Here is a 17,106-nt window from a genome sequence, read left to right on the forward strand (position 1 = left end):
CTTCCGTCTCCGTGAACGTGCATGACGAAGAGACAGCACGGCAACTTCCGATAGCCGCAAGACTCGTGTCCCTTCGGTGAGATGTTAGGAATCCAGGCCATAGGCCCACAAATCTCTGTCATCCTGTTTTTGCGCAAAGGTACATTGATTCTCACCTATTTTAGGTGGTGCAAGAAGTCCTCGCAATTGTCACTCTACATAAAAGCTACATTACATCCCTGCTAACAGTATGGAGATTCAGCCTGTGCTCGAGGTCTCTGTTTGTACCTCAGCCATAGCAGGGTTGATGTGGGACTGGCCAGGGGGCTGGAGGCTTAAAGACCAGACAGGTTTAGTAGAAGGATGACCTCAATGATGACGGAACAGGTCAAAAAGACCAGTGATGGTGGTTCGAGAATAGAGACAAGAAAGTCGGAGGATGTTTGTAATAGCCAGACGGGTCTTGGCTTGCCTCAATTCTGGTAAGCAGACGAAGTTCACTGAGCAACTTGAGCGATACACCTAACATGCAGAAGTGCGACTTGTGAAAAGCAAATGAACACTACGAACAACGGCGAACTTTTTTGTTCTGAACCGTGAGCGCAACAAGTTGCCACGCGATCACCTCCTATCTAACGGTTCTGAAGATGTCGGCTTCACGATGCAAGATCAGCACTAGGCAGAACGTCAGACAGGCGGTTACAAATCCGAAACAATCCCTTATCAGCGCCCAGGCGAAAGCGGTTTGTCTCGGAGCCATTGACACCTGAATGAAGGAGACATTCAGTGTCTTGTGCTGAGTCCTCGCATAGTGTAGGTACACATTGGTACAGGCCAATGACCAACCAATACAGGTACTTCCATCGGGCACGGCACACTACTAATGTGCGTATTCCGTAGTGTAGTACAACAGCAAAACCCAACCGAGCATGAGGTACCTATGGTGCTGTCTCAGCAGACACACAGCCGGAGCCCTGAAAGTACGTACGTGGTGACTATCGTACTGTACTTGACCCTCCAGCCAGGGTTTTTGGCTCAGGCTCTCTGCACATCGCAAATATACATACTACGTAGTGCGTAGTACCTGTTGACACTGGCATGGGTGGGCTCATCCCGCATCCCCTCCCCGCCGGACCTCCAGCCAACTACGCAGTAATCCCATCTCACGCCCCCGAACAAAAGAGGCTAAGCCTGGTTGGAAGCCACAGTAGGTACTAAGGCTGTCGGGGCCCCGCCTTATCTCCTCTCTCTTGGACTCCCACTCGTTCTATTACCATCGCGAGCAAGACTTTGTAGTGTATGACTGCGTTACCTACCTCACCTACCTACATACCTACCTACTGGGTACCTTTTGCCCACGTCTGCAGCGGAATAAGTACCAAGGTAGACAGTACGTACGCTACAGTGTCTGCCCCTCAGAAGTCAGCCGCCAACCGCCAAGAGGGGCCCGAAGACCCTGCTGCTACAAGGGCCATCTTATGTCCTTGCCCTCATCCCCAATCAGTCTTCCAGCATCTCGCACCGCCCAAGCGCCCGAGTCTCGCCCTACCTCGTTCTGCGCTCCCACGTTTCACCGCCTTCCATCGTCCCCCCTCCGATATCCGATTTCGAGACAATATAACGTTAGGGCCGACCTGCCAACGATCTCTCTCGCCGCATCTCGTTCACTCCAAGCCTGCCACAGCCGCGGTCTGAATCCCTTGTTTGCCGTCGCCGTCTCTCCTTTATACCCTGGTTCGAGAATGCCCTGCCGTCTTCCACTGCTCTGTCTTTGATTTCGGTCGCGCGCTGTGCCTCGTCTCCAAGGCGCCCGCCCCTCGCCGTCCCGATGCGCCGCCGCGCCCTCATTCACACACTGATTTCTGTGCCTCTGCCATCGTCGTTTCGCCGGAATATCCCTCCGCTGACGTCCGAAACGCTCTCTTGAAGCTCCCGTCGCCTAACTGCGGCTCAGCAGTCTCTGCCCTGCAGAATGGTCGACGATGCGGCTCTGGCGGCCGCTGCCGAGATCGTAGCCTCAATTGCCCCGGACTCACGCTCGCTTGGCTCGATCCCCGTGGGCCTTGCCTCCAACGTCAAGCTCCCCGGCCGCGAGACGCCTGCCAAGCGAAACCTCGAGATTGAACTCCAGAAACTCGCACTGCGTGTTGGCAAGCTCGAGGGCCAGGCATCCACCACTACCACCACTTCCCCCGAGACCCCCAACGAGACGATGGACTCGCTGTTTGGCGAAGATGGCCTCTCCCTACCTTCCCGCCCCAAGACCAAGGTCTTCCACGCCCAAGGTAGCTTGCACTCTCCGCATCTGCCGTCTATCCAGCTGACCAAGGAAGCCCTCGAAGGACTTCGTGATCATGTCGATGACCAGTCGAAGCTGCTCGATTGCCAGCGCGACGAGCTCGCGGGTGTCAATGCCCAGCTCCTTGAACAGAAGCAATTGCAGGAGCGTGCTCTCGAGGTTTTGGAGCAAGAACGCATCGCAACTCTAGAACGCGAGCTCTGGAAGCACCAGAAGGCCAACGAGGCCTTCCAAAAGGCTCTCCGTGAAATCGGTGAGATTGTGACGGCAGTCGCGGGTGGTGATTTGACCATGAAGGTCAGAATGAATACTGTCGAAATGGATCCTGAAATCACCACTTTCAAGCGGACCATCAACGCCATGATGGATCAACTGCAAACCTTTGCCAGCGAAGTCTCGCGCGTAGCCCGCGAGGTCGGCACCGAAGGCTTGTTGGGTGGTCAGGCTAGGATCGGTGGAGTTGATGGAACGTGGAAAGAATTGACAGACAATGGTATCTCCCTGAGAACCAACCGATTGCCCCAATAATATCTAACAAATCCTTCCAGTGAACGTCATGGCGCAGAACCTGACTGATCAAGGTAAACTTGCCCACAGCGCCCGCCGAAGCTCTTGTCATTTATCTAACTTGAGACAATACAGTACGAGAAATTGCGTCGGTAACAACCGCCGTGGCTCACGGAGACTTGACCAAGAAGATCGAAAGACCTGCGCGAGGTGAAATCCTGCAACTGCAACAGACCATCAACACCATGGTTGACCAATTACGAACCTTCGCTTCCGAGGTGACGCGTGTGGCAAGAGATGTCGGAACTGAAGGTATATTGGGTGGACAGGCCGATGTTGGGGGAGTTCAGGGCATGTGGAACGATTTAACCGTCAACGTAAACGCCATGGCCAACAATTTGACGACCCAAGTACGCGACATTATCAAGGTCACTACAGCTGTCGCCAAGGGAGATTTGACCCAAAAAGTCCAGGCCGACTGCAGGGGAGAGATCTTCGAGCTCAAGTCGACCATCAACTCCATGGTCGATCAACTGCAGCAGTTTGCCCGTGAGGTCACCAAGATTGCTAGAGAGGTTGGAACGGAAGGCCGATTGGGTGGACAGGCCACTGTCCACGATGTCGAAGGCACCTGGAGAGATCTCACGGAAAACGTAAATGGCATGGCAATGAACCTGACAACCCAAGTGCGAGAAATCGCCAAAGTCACCACGGCTGTGGCCAAGGGCGATCTGACAAAGAAGATCGGTGTTGAAGTCCAGGGAGAGATTCTGGAGCTCAAGAATACCATAAACCAGATGGTAGATCGACTTGGTACCTTCGCTGTGGAAGTGAGCAAGGTTGCTCGTGAAGTCGGCACGGATGGAACTCTTGGCGGACAGGCCCAAGTCGCCAATGTTGAGGGTAAATGGAAAGATTTGACTGAAAACGTCAACACCATGGCCTCGAACCTCACAGTCCAGGCAAGGCTCCTTACCCGGACGCTTACGGGCCTGACGACTCGTTGCGTGTCACTGCCTGCAATTGTTGTGCTAACTATTTCCATAGGTCAGAAGTATCTCTGCCGTGACTCAAGCGATCGCCAATGGGGACATGAGCCAGAAGATCGACGTCGAGGCAAACGGAGAGATTGAAGTCCTCAAAGAAACCATCAATAACATGGTCGACCGTCTGTCTAGCTTCTGTTACGAAGTACAGCGAGTTGCCAAGGACGTGGGTGTTGATGGCAAGATGGGAGCTCAGGCTGATGTGGCTGGGCTCGATGGCGGATGGAAGGAGATTACGACTGATGTCAACACTATGGCCAGCAACTTGGTAAGCTATCGTTCGAAGATGGAGAAGTTAGGTGAATACCAACATACTAATACCGACGCAGACGACCCAAGTGCGCGCCTTCTCAGATATTACAAATCTGGCAACCGACGGCGACTTTACCAAACTTGTCGATGTCGAAGCTTCTGGCGAGATGGACGAACTAAAACGCAAGATCAACCAAATGATTTCCAACCTGAGAGACTCTATCCAAAGGAATACACAGGCTAGAGAAGCAGCCGAGTTGGCCAACAAGACAAAATCAGAGTTCCTCGCCAACATGTCTCATGAAATTCGAACTCCCATGAACGGCATCATTGGCATGACCCAACTCACGCTCGACACCAATCTGGATCAGTATCAACGGGAGATGCTGAATATCGTCAATAATCTTGCCAACAGCCTCCTGACAATCATTGACGACATTCTGGATCTTTCCAAGATTGAAGCCAGAAGAATGGTGATTGAGGAGATCCCGTATACGTTGCGGGGAACGGTCTTCAATGCCCTAAAGACTCTTGCTGTCAAGGCAAATGAAAAGTTCTTGGATCTCACCTACAAGGTAGACAGCTCTGTGCCGGACTATGTCATTGGTGACTCCTTCCGTCTCAAACAAATCATTCTCAACCTTGTCGGCAATGCTATCAAGTTTACTGAGCACGGCGAGGTCAGCCTGACGATCAAAGAACGACAAGACCAGAGTAACGTCGGGCCCGGCGAATATGCTGTTGAGTTTATCGTGGAGGATACCGGTATCGGCATCGCCAAGGACAAGCTGGACTTGATTTTTGACACCTTTCAGCAGGCCGATGGCTCCATGACTCGCAAATTTGGTGGAACTGGTCTTGGTCTATCGATTTCGAAACGACTGGTGAACCTGATGGGTGGTGACCTATGGGTCAACAGTGAGCATGCAAAGGGCAGCGATTTCCACTTCACATGCCGAGTTAGACTGGCCCACGACGACAGCGAGATGATTGAGCAGCAAATTCGACCTTACCGGGGTCACCAGGTTCTCTTCGTCGATGAGGCTCAATCGGGCTCTGGAACCGCCATCCGAGGCATGCTTGAAAAGATTGGCCTCCACCCTGTGGTGGTCGAGTCCGAAAAGGGCACCGCCTTTACCCGCTTGCAGACAGGCGGCGCTCTTCCTTATGATGCCATTATCGTGGATTCGATCGACACCGCCATGAGGCTGAGAGCCGTGGATGATTTCAAGTACCTCCCTATTGTCCTCTTAGCGCCTGTCGTTCATGTCAGCTTGAAGTCGTGCATGGATCTGGGCATCACATCTTATATGACTACGCCGTGCAAGCTCACTGATATAGGCAACGGGATGATTCCGGCACTCGAGAAGAGGGCCACACCCTCCCTCGCAGATAACACCAAGTCATTTGAGATTCTCCTTGCCGAGGACAATACTGTCAATCAAAGATTGGCGGTCAAGATCCTGGAGAAGTACCACCACGCCGTCACAGTGGTTGGTAACGGTTGGGAAGCCGTAGAGGCCGTGAAGGAGAAGAAGTTTGACGTCATTCTGATGGACGTTCAGATGCCCATTATGGTCAGCAGGATTCTCTAAGTGGCTGTAATTCGTATTTAATTGGAAGGCTAACACAACAACAGGGAGGATTCGAGGCGACGGGTAAGATCCGAGAATACGAGCGAGGAATGGGTACCCACAGAACCCCGATTATCGCTCTGACAGCCCATGCGATGATGGGCGACCGCGAGAAGTGCATCCAAGCGCAGATGGACGAGTATCTTTCCAAACCTCTGCAACAGAACCATCTGATGCAGACCATTCTCAAGTGCGCCACTCTTGGAGGCCCCCTACTCGAAAAGAACCGTGAACGCGAGCTGGCGATGCATGCGGAAGCGAAGGCGTCCAAACATAAGGATGGTGGACAGGGCATGTTGCGACCGACTCTCGAGAACCGAGCCTTCACCAGTCGCGAGCCCATCTCGAGCAATGGACAGGAGGGACCTGCCGCCGTGTCACCCGAGCAGGACGAAGCCTTGGCAAGAGCACGTCTCGATTTCTCTGATATGCGAAGCTTGTCGAACTAACAGAGTTGTGTTGCCGGTCTCAGATTCTCATATAGTGGTCTATGGGAGAAAATTGGGGACCACTCTAGCGAATGTGAACTGCCATGGCTGGTAGGGATCATTCTCCCACCAGTTTCTCGACAAACTGTCTTTTGCCTCTTTTGCCATTACCATCGTGATATTTATCGCCGGACTGAATTAATAGCAGATGACACTGGACGAAGCCGTGGCATGGAGGTTTACGGAGAGCGGCACCAATTGACATGGGAGAGGAGAACTTGGGATGGGAGAACTTGGGACGAGAGAACTTGGGACGGGCGTCAGAAGGATGCAACAGGAACTAGCAATCTGTGAAGCAAGAATACCTCGATTCGTTTATTCATCACAACAACCCACGACGCCCGGTGACTCGCATCACAGTAGACGTCATAACTCATGCAGTCTGCCCCGGCTCGATATCATCTTTTACCGGTCCCTTCTCTGCCAGTATTTTACTATTGGCTTTGTCGGGCTTTGAGGTCTTGGGTTGCTCAGGCACGCTAGCCTCGAGGGCAGCTAGGATGGCATCGAACTTGCTTTCGAGATGGGAAAGATTGGCTTCAAGAGCGGTGGCAGTCTGCTCGCCCCTTGAAAAGGGGGAAGGAAAATGTTAGTAAGGCCCACTACTGTGATTACAATTCACGAACAAAAAGAAAAGGACGCAGCCTAGCTGGTGCATTTGTCAAGGGGGTAGGGCCATGTACTGTGTAGATGTTGACGAGCTGGGTGGAAGAAGTTCGAGACCAATATAACGGTTGGTCAGGAAATGGAGTGATTGGGGATAAGGTAGATGGGGGTGGGCGTAGGGGCCTGAATGCGATGGATGGATGGGTGAACGGCAGCTATGCCACTAGTTGGGGATCCGGCGCATGGGCAATTGGCATGTCTTGTGAAATGGCGGAGAAGCGAATACGGATGGGAATTGGGTCGATAAGGTAGAAGTGAAAGTGACTGCCAACAACGTCCTAGGGTCTCTCACGACTCTTGAGTTTCGTAGAGTAATGCACCTGTAGACTCTCGACGGACCGCCCTGGATAGGCCTCACTGAACCGCTGGTGAATCTCGGGCCACGCTAGCATCTCCCTGCTCTCCTTTAACTCGATGAGAAGATCATCTTCCTGTGGGTGTATTTAGCTCTTGGAGCTGAAGCACGCTTGGCCCTGCTCCTCGTCCGTGTGGAGGGTAAATTAACTCGATCCTGAGCGGTGCTGCTAGCATGCCCATGCGTTGTACAAGGAGTCCAGTCGAACTGTACCTGGAAAGTTGTTTTGCCGTTCTTGGTTATGCGCTTGAGCGAAGCATTCTCGAGCGGCCATTCCTCAAAGCCAGGGTTGCAAACCACTCCACTGAATCCACGCGTGGATCCACTGAGTGGATCCACGGTCCATTCCACTCGAAGCGCTCGTGGAGTGGATGGAGTGGATTTGAAGTTAAGTGCTCCCCGCCAAGCTAGGTGTGCGAGCTTAACTCTGGTTGACAGTTACCCTAGAATCACATCGTCAGGAACTCTCTTAACCAAACGGCATTTACTGCCATTTAACGAAAGCAGTGCCGTTAGAACCGCCGAACTTTTCTCATTAGAACGATATAAATCACAATATGCCGGGTAAAGCTTTGCATGATAACAACAAAGTGAAGAAAAAGGTAGGTCATCATTCATTCATTTTCCAATTGTTTTCTCGAGACTGACCGATCAATGTGGGTCCCAAAAACTCACAAAAGCTTGAGAGCTGCAGGAGGCTCCCTTTATTTATTCTTTTCCCTCTTCTCCCCTTTTCCTCGCTTTCTTCCTTAGCTTTAGGATACTTGCTGTAGTGACCCAGCTAGTTGTCAATATGCTCAGTTGGGGCCATTAGAGTAGACCTGTTTTGCCTTCGGCCAAGCCATATCTTATCATTACCGAATTCACCGAAGTGAGGATCCATCCGCTCCCCTGGTCAGGGGTAGCTCTGGCCAGAGCTCAGGGGCCACGATTGAGACAAATCTCCTTTTTCTTTCTTCGTAACATTTTGTTGATACGCTTTGCCCTATTTTCGACGCGATTTTGAGACGACCACGAGCTTTTATTCACGATGGCTTCGTCCGATTCTTGCCTTATTACTCCCCATCTAACGCCGTCCCCAACGCCCTCTCGGGCGCCTTCAACCCCGAACCCCTTCTCGAGACCGACCGAGACCCCTTCCGAAGACGAAGAAAGACACGAAGCAACGCTTCGGCATCATTTCCGTGGCTGGGCACTCTCCGAACGAAGCAGAGATACTGGTTCTTGGGCCTGGCCTTTTGGATATGACATCCAAAAGGACGAGCAGCGCAGATGGGTCTGTCGCGCCTGCATTCGCAAGAAGGACCCCTGTCCAGGCAACTTTGGCTCCGATGGCATTCAAAACGCGTATAATCACCTATTTACCGAACATGGAATTCGCGCTCCGTTGAACAAGACGAAAGGAACTGCGGAGAAGAAAGCCGATTCTACAAGTATTAAGGCGAAGGGGCAGAAGTCCATCGTGGAGGCCATGCAGCTTAACTTGCACAACCCACGAGAACAAGCAATTGCTAACAGTTTTATTAAGCGTTTCGACCGCGATTACTTTCAACAGCTTCTAATAAACTGGATCGTGGCAAGGAACCATTCTTTTTCCATTGCAGAAGAAAACGAGCTGCGAGAAATATTCGACTGCTTGAACCCGTCGGTCTCAGTTCGTGACGCCAACGTTACCCACACGACAATCAAGGAAAAAGTTGCTTCAGCATTCAAACAACATAAGCAGAAGGTTGTCGAGGTACTCCACAAGGCGCCTGGCCTCATCCACATCTCATTTGACGGCTGGAGGTCTGGAAATCGGCATGCTTTATATGGAGTGTGTTGTTTTTTCAGGGACGAAAACAACAAGCCGTGCAATGTTACGATAGGGGTCCCCGAGCTCAGCGTCAGCCACACTGGTACCAATATCGCGGCCGAAATCCTCGACATTATCGAAGCCTATGAGATTCAACACAAGATTGGATATTTCACGTTGGATAACGCGGAAAATAACGATACCGCTATGGAGATAATTGGAGGAGAGCTGGGCTTCGTTGGCAAGGCTAGGCGAGGGCACTGTTTTGGCCACACTCTGAACCTCTCGGCCAAAAGCATGCTGTTCGGCCACAAAGCTGACGCGTTCGAACGGCAGCTATCTGGACAGGCGCCTTTATCAGAAGCCGAGCATTTGCTTTGGCAGAAAAGGGGTCCGGTGGGCAAATTGCACAATGTTGTGGTATTTATCCACAGATCTGACAAGCTGACGTACCTGCTTCGAGAGCTCCAGCAGACCGCCTTCGACCAGTCGCCTGACCCTAAAGTCAAGACTAAGAAGCCTTTGGACGTTGTTTTGGACAACGATACTCGATGGCTTTCGCAATTATACATGATCCGACGCGCGCTTCAGCTGCGTGATTATATTGAACTGCTTATCGCGCGATATCGGGTGGAGTTCGAACAACAGCACAAGACCAAAAGGAGGACTACGAAGAAGTCCGCCAAACTACCATATATTTGCGAGCCAGAACATCAGTTATCTGACAAGGACTGGGATGTTCTCGGGATATTTGCGCAGCTCCTAGGCTATTTTGAATACACGATCAAGATGCTTGAAGGCGATGGCCAAATTCGCAAGCGGAAGCGTGGATGGATGGGATCATATGGTAATATTTGGGATGTCGTCCAAGGCTTCGAATTCCTTCTTGACAAGCTCAAGGGCTACAAGACTGTAGCTGAATACTTTCCTGACCCCGAACACTTCAGGATTAACATCAATTTAGGTTAGGAGAAACTTGATAAGTATTACCAGCTGTTACGCGAAACGCCTATCTATTATACGGGCCTGGCGCTCCATCCAGCGTACCGCTGGAAGTGGTTCGACCGCAAGTGGGTCGGCAACCCTGAATGGATTCGTCAAGCCAAGCGAATCGTTCACGATGTATGGCACTACGAGTATCGTGAGACCAGCTTACCTCGAATGGCCGTGGATGGCGAAAAACCAGCTCCCAAACGGCGGAAGACGTACAGCAATCCGTTCCAAGAATACCTTGAAGAAAACCGCTGCGCAGCACCAGCAACGCAAGGTGACGACAGCCTTGAGCCGTTTGAAGACGAGTATCAACACTGGATTTCGAACCATAAGAGTGGTGATGCCCAGGTTCGTGACCCTCTTGCTTATTGGCACGAGAAAAGGTTCAAGTATCCACGTCTGTCACGAATGGCCCTTGACTTTCTTACAATCCAGCCCATGTCGGCTGAGTGTGAACGCCTCTTTTCAGCAGCAGGGCGGATGGTAACACCTCTGCGAAGTCGGCTTGAAGCACGGGTTATTGGGACCTGTTAGGTCTTGCGTTCATGGCTTAGGGCGGGTATTATTCGAGATTTAGACCCTTTCTTTGTCTCAGTAGCAGAGGAGCAGGACAATCTCAAGATGGCTCACATGACGGACGACGAGCTTCAAGAGTGGGCAACAGCGTGGCTTGAGAATGTGGCGGAGTGCCACCAAGAAGGAAGTAGTTGGGAATAGCTTCACCCTTTCACAACTCCAAAATGCTGACGTAATGGACTCATCCACTAATCCACTACATCCATTCCACGTCCACGGTCGCTTCAAATGGATCCACTACACTGACAAGCTTCGTGGATTAAGGTCCATCCACGTCACTGCTCCCGCTCGTGGATTTAGTGGAGTGGTTTGCAACCCTGCTCAAAGCTGGCGAGAACCGCCCTGACTTCGGTCTCATCGGGCGTCGCCTGGGATGACGCTGGGCTGAGGATACCGCTTGCCCGGGCATACTTCCCCAAGAGTTGAAAGTCTTATTTGGCTATCAGACAAACTCCCTACCACAGTACTAGCACGCTTTGGCCTCAAATCCCTTCACCCTCGCTGGCCCACAAAGTCCAAAGATATGCTAACCCTTCCCAGTATCATTCGCGACTGCTTGCTCATTGCGCTTCTGACTCAGTTGTGACGGACATACCCCGAAGTTGGACCTGGCTCGATGCCCATGGTGAAGATGCTCTAGGCCATGTCCTTTGCAGGAGCCGCGGTAGCAGGCTGGGGTTGGGCCTACCTCTGAAACTCTTCGTCCATAAATTTTCAACGACCGGTATGAGGCACACGAGAAAGTCGTGAGCCCCAAAAACATTCGAAAGAATCTATCAGTGTATGTCGCATTCTGTCTCACTAACTCATCAGACCAAAAGTGGAATGCACACTCCAACAGGAGGCGCTGATAAGTTGTGTATATGAGAGATGCATATTATGTAACAGTGTAAGTTTAGTTTCGTCTAGGGGCTCAGTACGTACCAAGTGTCTACTTGTCGATGACTCTGTTTTTAAAGCCATAACGCTGGCTATCATGGCGAAAGTTTCAATCAGCATAACGGTCTTGATTTTCGTAAACTGCCGTGAGATGCACGATGCAATGAGCACCCACTCTAGTACCATCCAGCACCGGAAAGTAATAGCTGATGCTGCCGAGAGTTCATTGACCACTGCGCTTTGGGAAGCCAGGGGATGGTGCTGACGATAAATGGCACTCCAGTGAATGCTAGGAGAAATGCGAGGGGCCATGGAGCAAATGCACATTGTCCTGGGCTCCAAGAGCCGCCGGCATACAAGCACTTTCGGTTGTTAGAATTGCATTAAGGCTAGGATATACACTCACTTCTCTAATCATGCTGGAGACGATGATGGAAGAGCTTAGGTACGTTGACCAGGGATCTCCACGTTCTTGCATCAGAACTACGAATACAAGGGCGGATCCAGTAGCAATTACGCAGTGCGTAATCACCACTGCTGTGAATGTATAAGGATGCCTTGTAAATAATGATGGAGGGACCACAGACACTGCGTCTCTCGATGGTTTCGTTGCGTGTTTCGATACCGCAGGATGGCTTTGACAGATGTTGATAAATTCGCCGCGGCACTGAGAATAAATGCCGTGGTCAACGCGGTCGATACAGGATATGGGAGACTCATCGTGATAAAGGTTAAGGTCATAATCATATAACGTGCATGATAAGCATGCCGGTCAAACAAGCTTGCCGGTCAGTGGGATTTACACCTTAAATCGCGATTTTAAAAAAAATCTTAAATATTTAAACTAGACCCAAAATGACTAAAAACTTAGAATCAGGTTACTTAGGTAGTAAATTATATAAAGGAATTTTTCTAGGTTTTTAATCTCTTTTTTTATAGAGTTATTAAGAAAAAGCTTATTTACACTGTCTTTTTTTCTTTTTTTATATATAATAAGTTAAATAAATTAATTAAAAATCCAAGAAAAAGATAATATTATGACTTTTTTTCTAAAGAATCTAAAATTAATTCCTTAAAAATATACTAGTTAAATAGCCCGTTTTAGAAAATTTAAAATTTACACTTTTAGCTGTACAGTATAATTGACCGGCAAGCTTGTTTGACCGGCATGCTTATCATATACGTTAGCCATTTGCCTGTCATGATGACAGAACAATTGGGGAAACCGGGCGTATAAATAGAGAACAGTCGGGCCGCGTGCCCTTCTATTTCAAGCCAACGCCCCCTGAGCCTACATCCAGGTTTCGTTGATCCTTGTGTGGGAAGTGTATCATGGTGTAAAGTGATGTAGATGTGGTCGTGCGGCATTTACCGAGATCAACAGCCTCTGTTGTCATGTTCCGCAGGCCCATGTTGTATCATTGGGTAGTTCTCGTCCATGCACCATCGGCATCCCCATTCCACTAGACAGACTGAAGAGGACCACGAACTATGCAAGGCGTTTTCGCCATCTTCATATGGTATGCTGTAATGAGATCCAGCACAGGGGGAAGATCATCAGGCAGTCACACACCAAGGACGTGGCCTTTTCCCGCTTTACCCGACTACTGTGTGAGATCGCTGATGGGACACAGGACAGTATCAGTGCTCTTATCACCTCTTCCTTTCCCAATGCTCTCTTCATCTCTCTCGTCACTGTGCTTTCGCCCCGAGCCCTGAAAGTGTTTCCCCTTTTCGGGATTATGAAGAGAGTTTTGCCGCTGACGAAGCAGATTGAGGCCAAGAGAACTCTCGTATAGTTTCCGGGAGCATTCGGACAGTCAGGCAGAACTCAGCCGTCAGCGGATCCGTAATCCTTTAGCAATCCTGCATGATGACCTGTCTGTCACACATAGCCGCTAAGGTCGTTATGGGACACTCCTCCGGGTTAGTGCCATGGTATCTGTTGGCTGAGACACTGCAGAGCGGCCACTATGAGCATGTCGAGGAGAAAGGGGCGCCTCCTTCATATGGGAAATTCAGGGAGCCACAACCCCTTTGACCTTGCATAGTGGTTGTGTTGTGTGTCACCAAAGAGGGGGGGGGGGGTGTTGGTACTGCATGCTGGGCAGGCTTCACTGCTAAGGGTATATTGAGGAAGGTGTGGAGTAGATAGTATGCCTTACCATCAGTTGCCATCAACAGCTGTCATCCTTGACTCGCTGCATTGGCAATCTTGAGTGCAACTATAAACCCCATGAATTTCCCAGCTGTCCTGATCATTCAACAGCCGTATGTCAAACCTTGCACTTTACACTATCCAACGATCGATAAAATGAGCACTCAACAGCGTCTTATTGCCTCCCTGCCCACTTCCTAGCAAGTCTTGGTGAAGGAGTCATTCATAGATGGAGGGGAGTTGGCAACTAAGATTCTTTCTGGTATTCGGCAAACAGAAGACGCGGATGCCTCCGACGAAGCACTGGACACAAGAAAGAGGCGGAGAGAAAGTGAAGAGCGACGAACAGGTACAAGAGCCCTTTCACCTGTGGTGATGAATCTAATGTATTTAGCAGTACAGCGTTTGAAAGAAGGGCCCTTTAGTGACTCGCTACCTACACCATGGAAGGCGGGCTCCTTTGTCAAAGGGCCGTTGAAAATCATGTGGGAAGAGAGGCAGGTTCGAGAGGAGAAGTACAAGATTTCCTTTGACACCTCCTTACACTTAATCAATGGCATTAAGTACCGAATGTTCAGCAAGGGATGGGATTTGAAGTACACCACTGTTAGCAACTCTGATGATCTCATCGTCAAGGTTTGTGTTAAGGTTCCGTCGGAGTTCGGACATAGCTTTCCACATATTCTAGAAGACTTGAAAGAGATCCTTGCAACAGAGATAGGAATGGATCTGCAGGATGATACAGACAAATAGAGTACGTTTGTGAGGATGCCTTGGCATGTTTTGTCTAACAAGCTGACCAAGTTACCTCACTTAACTCATGCTACTAGATCTCCTCCCCCTATGTGTGTTTAACTTATTGTCTAGAGTTAGTATCACTCGCTGCACCTCCACAAGTATAGGCAAAGCAGACTTGAGAATCAGGAATTATGCCTCAACACGTCAGTCAGATAACGTCATGGAGAGGCTGAGGAGAACATCAGTATGATCATCCTAAGCGAGGGGTGGCAGCCAGAAGAGTCAAGGGACATGTGCCTCGTTATCAACTCGCGTCGATGGCTCAGCCATCGAGACCACCTCTTCACCAACCAAGTAACTCGAGGAATTGCGTCGAAAGCCGAAGAAGAAAGTGTGGTACACTGCCCCGAGAACTCTACGACGTTGGTTTGATCCGCCCATACACGAGGCACATTTTGAGGAGGAGTCCGTCTCAGGATGCGCCGGTTAGGGTCAGGGGCAGGTCGAATGTGATGGAAGTGGAGTCAGTGACGTTGGGGGTGTTGGTGTAAACTGGATGTTGGGGAGGTGTAGAGTAGAGAGTATACCTTACCATCAGCAGCTCCCACCCTTGGCTGGCAGAAAGGTTGAAGGAGGACGCCACAGCCGAGGCACAGATCAATGATCCCATGACTAACTCTTGTCGTGCCGGTCTGGCGGGCCAACAGCACGGAGAGACCGACGGGTCAGGGCAACGCCGACGTGGTCATGCCAAGCGAGGTGTGGTAGGAATCATGGGAGTGAAGAATATTCCAGCTGGTTCAGCCGGCTCAGGGTCGGTGATATATGTGGATGCTGACTTACGCCCAGGGATGTGACCGACTTGCATACAGCAGCACCTCGAGTGGTGAGGATGCCGTCATCAACGAGCTCGGGATGCAAAGTAAAATGGCTGTGGGAGGAGGTTCGACCATCTTGCGGGCGATACCTCATTGTATCAAGTAGCATCGTCATGTCCGGATCCTTTCCGCATGGGGCGAATATCCCTCTATGTATCTCTATGCTGCCTAGCCGGGCATGGCTATGTAGCCGGGCTGAGACGGCCTCCTTCCAGGTTCACAACATCACATATGTGACACGCTATCTTCATGCAGACCGCCCTGATTGACTCGGGGAGCACCAGCTACTACTGAATGATACCATACCTGTTCACGGCTACTAGCAGGGGCTGCCACCGAATGTTCGGTTCTATGTTGAGGACATTGAGCAAGACTGGGTCGAGTCTGAGGGTTACGACCTCATCCACTGTCGCTACATGGCCGGCTCCATCGCAGACTGGCCGGCTCCATCGCAGACTGGCCGGCTCCATCGCAGACTGGCCGGCTCCATCGCAGACTGGCCGGCTCCATCGCAGACTGGCCGGCTCCATCGCAGACTGGCCGGCGCTCGTTTGCCAAATCTATGAGAACCTAAAGCCAGGTGGGTGGGTGGAGCTTCAGGAAACCATCAATGCAATTTACTCAGACGACGAAACTCTCAAACCTGACAACGCCCTCGTCAGGCTGACGGACAACCTCAAGAAAGCCCATGATATGATCGGCCGCACGCTGGATCCCGCTCCTAAATTCACGGGCTGGCTGGAGACGACGGGCTTCTGCCACATTACGGAGCGAAAATTCAAGCTTCCCGTAGGCATGTGGCCCAAGGACAGACGACTGAAAGAGATCGGGGCCTGCTTTAGAACGTTCGCGTTTTACTTAAACTTTGGTTAATTGCAGTACCATACTAGACCCCTCCGCATTTGCGTTGCGGCATTGGGAAAACCCAAAGGGAAAACCAATGCCGAGGGAGAAACAGATTCAAGAAACCAGGGCCATGCCCAAAGTGAAACGACCATCGCCAAGCCAGAAACCTCATAGAAAGGAGTGGTTATAATTCTCCAGTGCCCCAAAGGATCACACAAGATAAAACCCAAGTAGCCCTCAAGTCAATTTCCCAACATCCTAACTGCTTGCCACTCCTCTCCAAGTCGACAAGATCCTAGTCGCGCATTCATAAAATATCAATAGTACACACTCCGACGAGGACATTGTTCTGGTTTTCTGTGTTACCATCTGGGAAACGGAAGTCTGCAAAGAAAAGAACGAACTTACCTGATCATAAGTGCAGCACTGCCTCTTGAAGGGGGTGCCGCCGCCGCGAGCCTCAATATCATCAGCTGGAGCGGCAATGGCAATGACAGCCATGGTGAGGGCGGAGAGAGCAACAGAGGCCTTCATTTTGATTGTAAGAGGTTGGTTTGGTAAAAATTTGTTGGGGGATTGGAGCTTGTGGATGATGCTGTGGATGCTGGTGAAGTGAAAGTTGGAGTCAAGGCGGGAGTCGAAGGGGGTTTATATAGACAAAGTCGAGTACGATCAATACAGGTTTATGTCCACCATGCAAGTGCTGGAGTTACATCACATGGTGGCAGCTACGCCGATGAGACCATAAAAGCTCAATGTTACAATGGCTTGGCAATTTGAAAAAATGTCTTGCAAGAGTTTAAGAATCTGGGAAAGATCTACATTCAGAACGCATCCTTGAACCTAACTTTGGAGGACTAAAAACGTTGACTCGAAACTTGTTATCGTGGCTTGCGATATGAAATAATACAACTATCCCATATCCATAAACTGCTCGGTAAACTCCGTCGACTTATCTATGCATGCATTAGTTAGACATCAGCCACTACAACATTGTTCCCGCGCATATACCGGATA

General features: G+C 50.5%; 4 protein-coding genes across 4 annotated transcripts; 3 read left to right on the forward strand and 1 right to left on the reverse strand.

The window, feature by feature from the left end:
- Nucleotides 1-1,951: 1,951 nt before the first annotated feature.
- BGZ61DRAFT_573567 (histidine kinase FIK) lies at nt 1,952-6,229 on the forward strand (the record flags this gene model as incomplete). Its single annotated transcript, XM_046256133.1, has 5 exons — nt 1,952-2,771; nt 2,921-3,747; nt 3,833-4,099; nt 4,161-5,660; nt 5,723-6,229. The coding sequence occupies 5 exons, from the start codon at nt 1,952-1,954 to the stop codon at nt 6,164-6,166; spliced, it is 3,858 nt and encodes a 1,285-aa protein (XP_046094095.1). The 3' UTR covers nt 6,167-6,229.
- Nucleotides 6,230-11,150: 4,921 nt separating this feature from the next.
- BGZ61DRAFT_487239 (uncharacterized protein) lies at nt 11,151-12,189 on the reverse strand (the record flags this gene model as incomplete). Its single annotated transcript, XM_046249944.1, has 4 exons — nt 11,151-11,363; nt 11,515-11,730; nt 11,876-12,003; nt 12,057-12,189. 4 exons carry the CDS (start codon nt 12,187-12,189, stop codon nt 11,151-11,153), a joined length of 690 nt encoding a protein of 229 aa, XP_046094096.1.
- A 1,667-nt stretch (nt 12,190-13,856) lies between these two features.
- Nucleotides 13,857-15,222, forward strand: BGZ61DRAFT_487240 (uncharacterized protein; the record flags this gene model as incomplete). Its single annotated transcript, XM_046249945.1, has 4 exons — nt 13,857-13,976; nt 14,030-14,263; nt 14,611-14,888; nt 14,967-15,222. The coding sequence occupies 4 exons, from the start codon at nt 13,857-13,859 to the stop codon at nt 15,220-15,222; spliced, it is 888 nt and encodes a 295-aa protein (XP_046094097.1).
- Nucleotides 15,223-15,572: 350 nt separating this feature from the next.
- Nucleotides 15,573-16,074, forward strand: BGZ61DRAFT_320795 (uncharacterized protein; the record flags this gene model as incomplete). Its single annotated transcript, XM_046238933.1, has 2 exons — nt 15,573-15,651; nt 15,719-16,074. Coding segments are annotated over 2 exons (435 nt in total), but the record flags the coding sequence as incomplete, so codon positions are not given.
- Between the last annotated feature and the right edge of the window lie 1,032 nt (nt 16,075-17,106).

The sequence above is a fragment of the Ilyonectria robusta genome (genome assembly GCF_021365365.1).
Source record: "Ilyonectria robusta strain PMI_751 chromosome Unknown BGZ61scaffold_67, whole genome shotgun sequence".
Classification (NCBI taxonomy): Eukaryota; Fungi; Ascomycota; class Sordariomycetes; order Hypocreales; family Nectriaceae; genus Ilyonectria; species Ilyonectria robusta.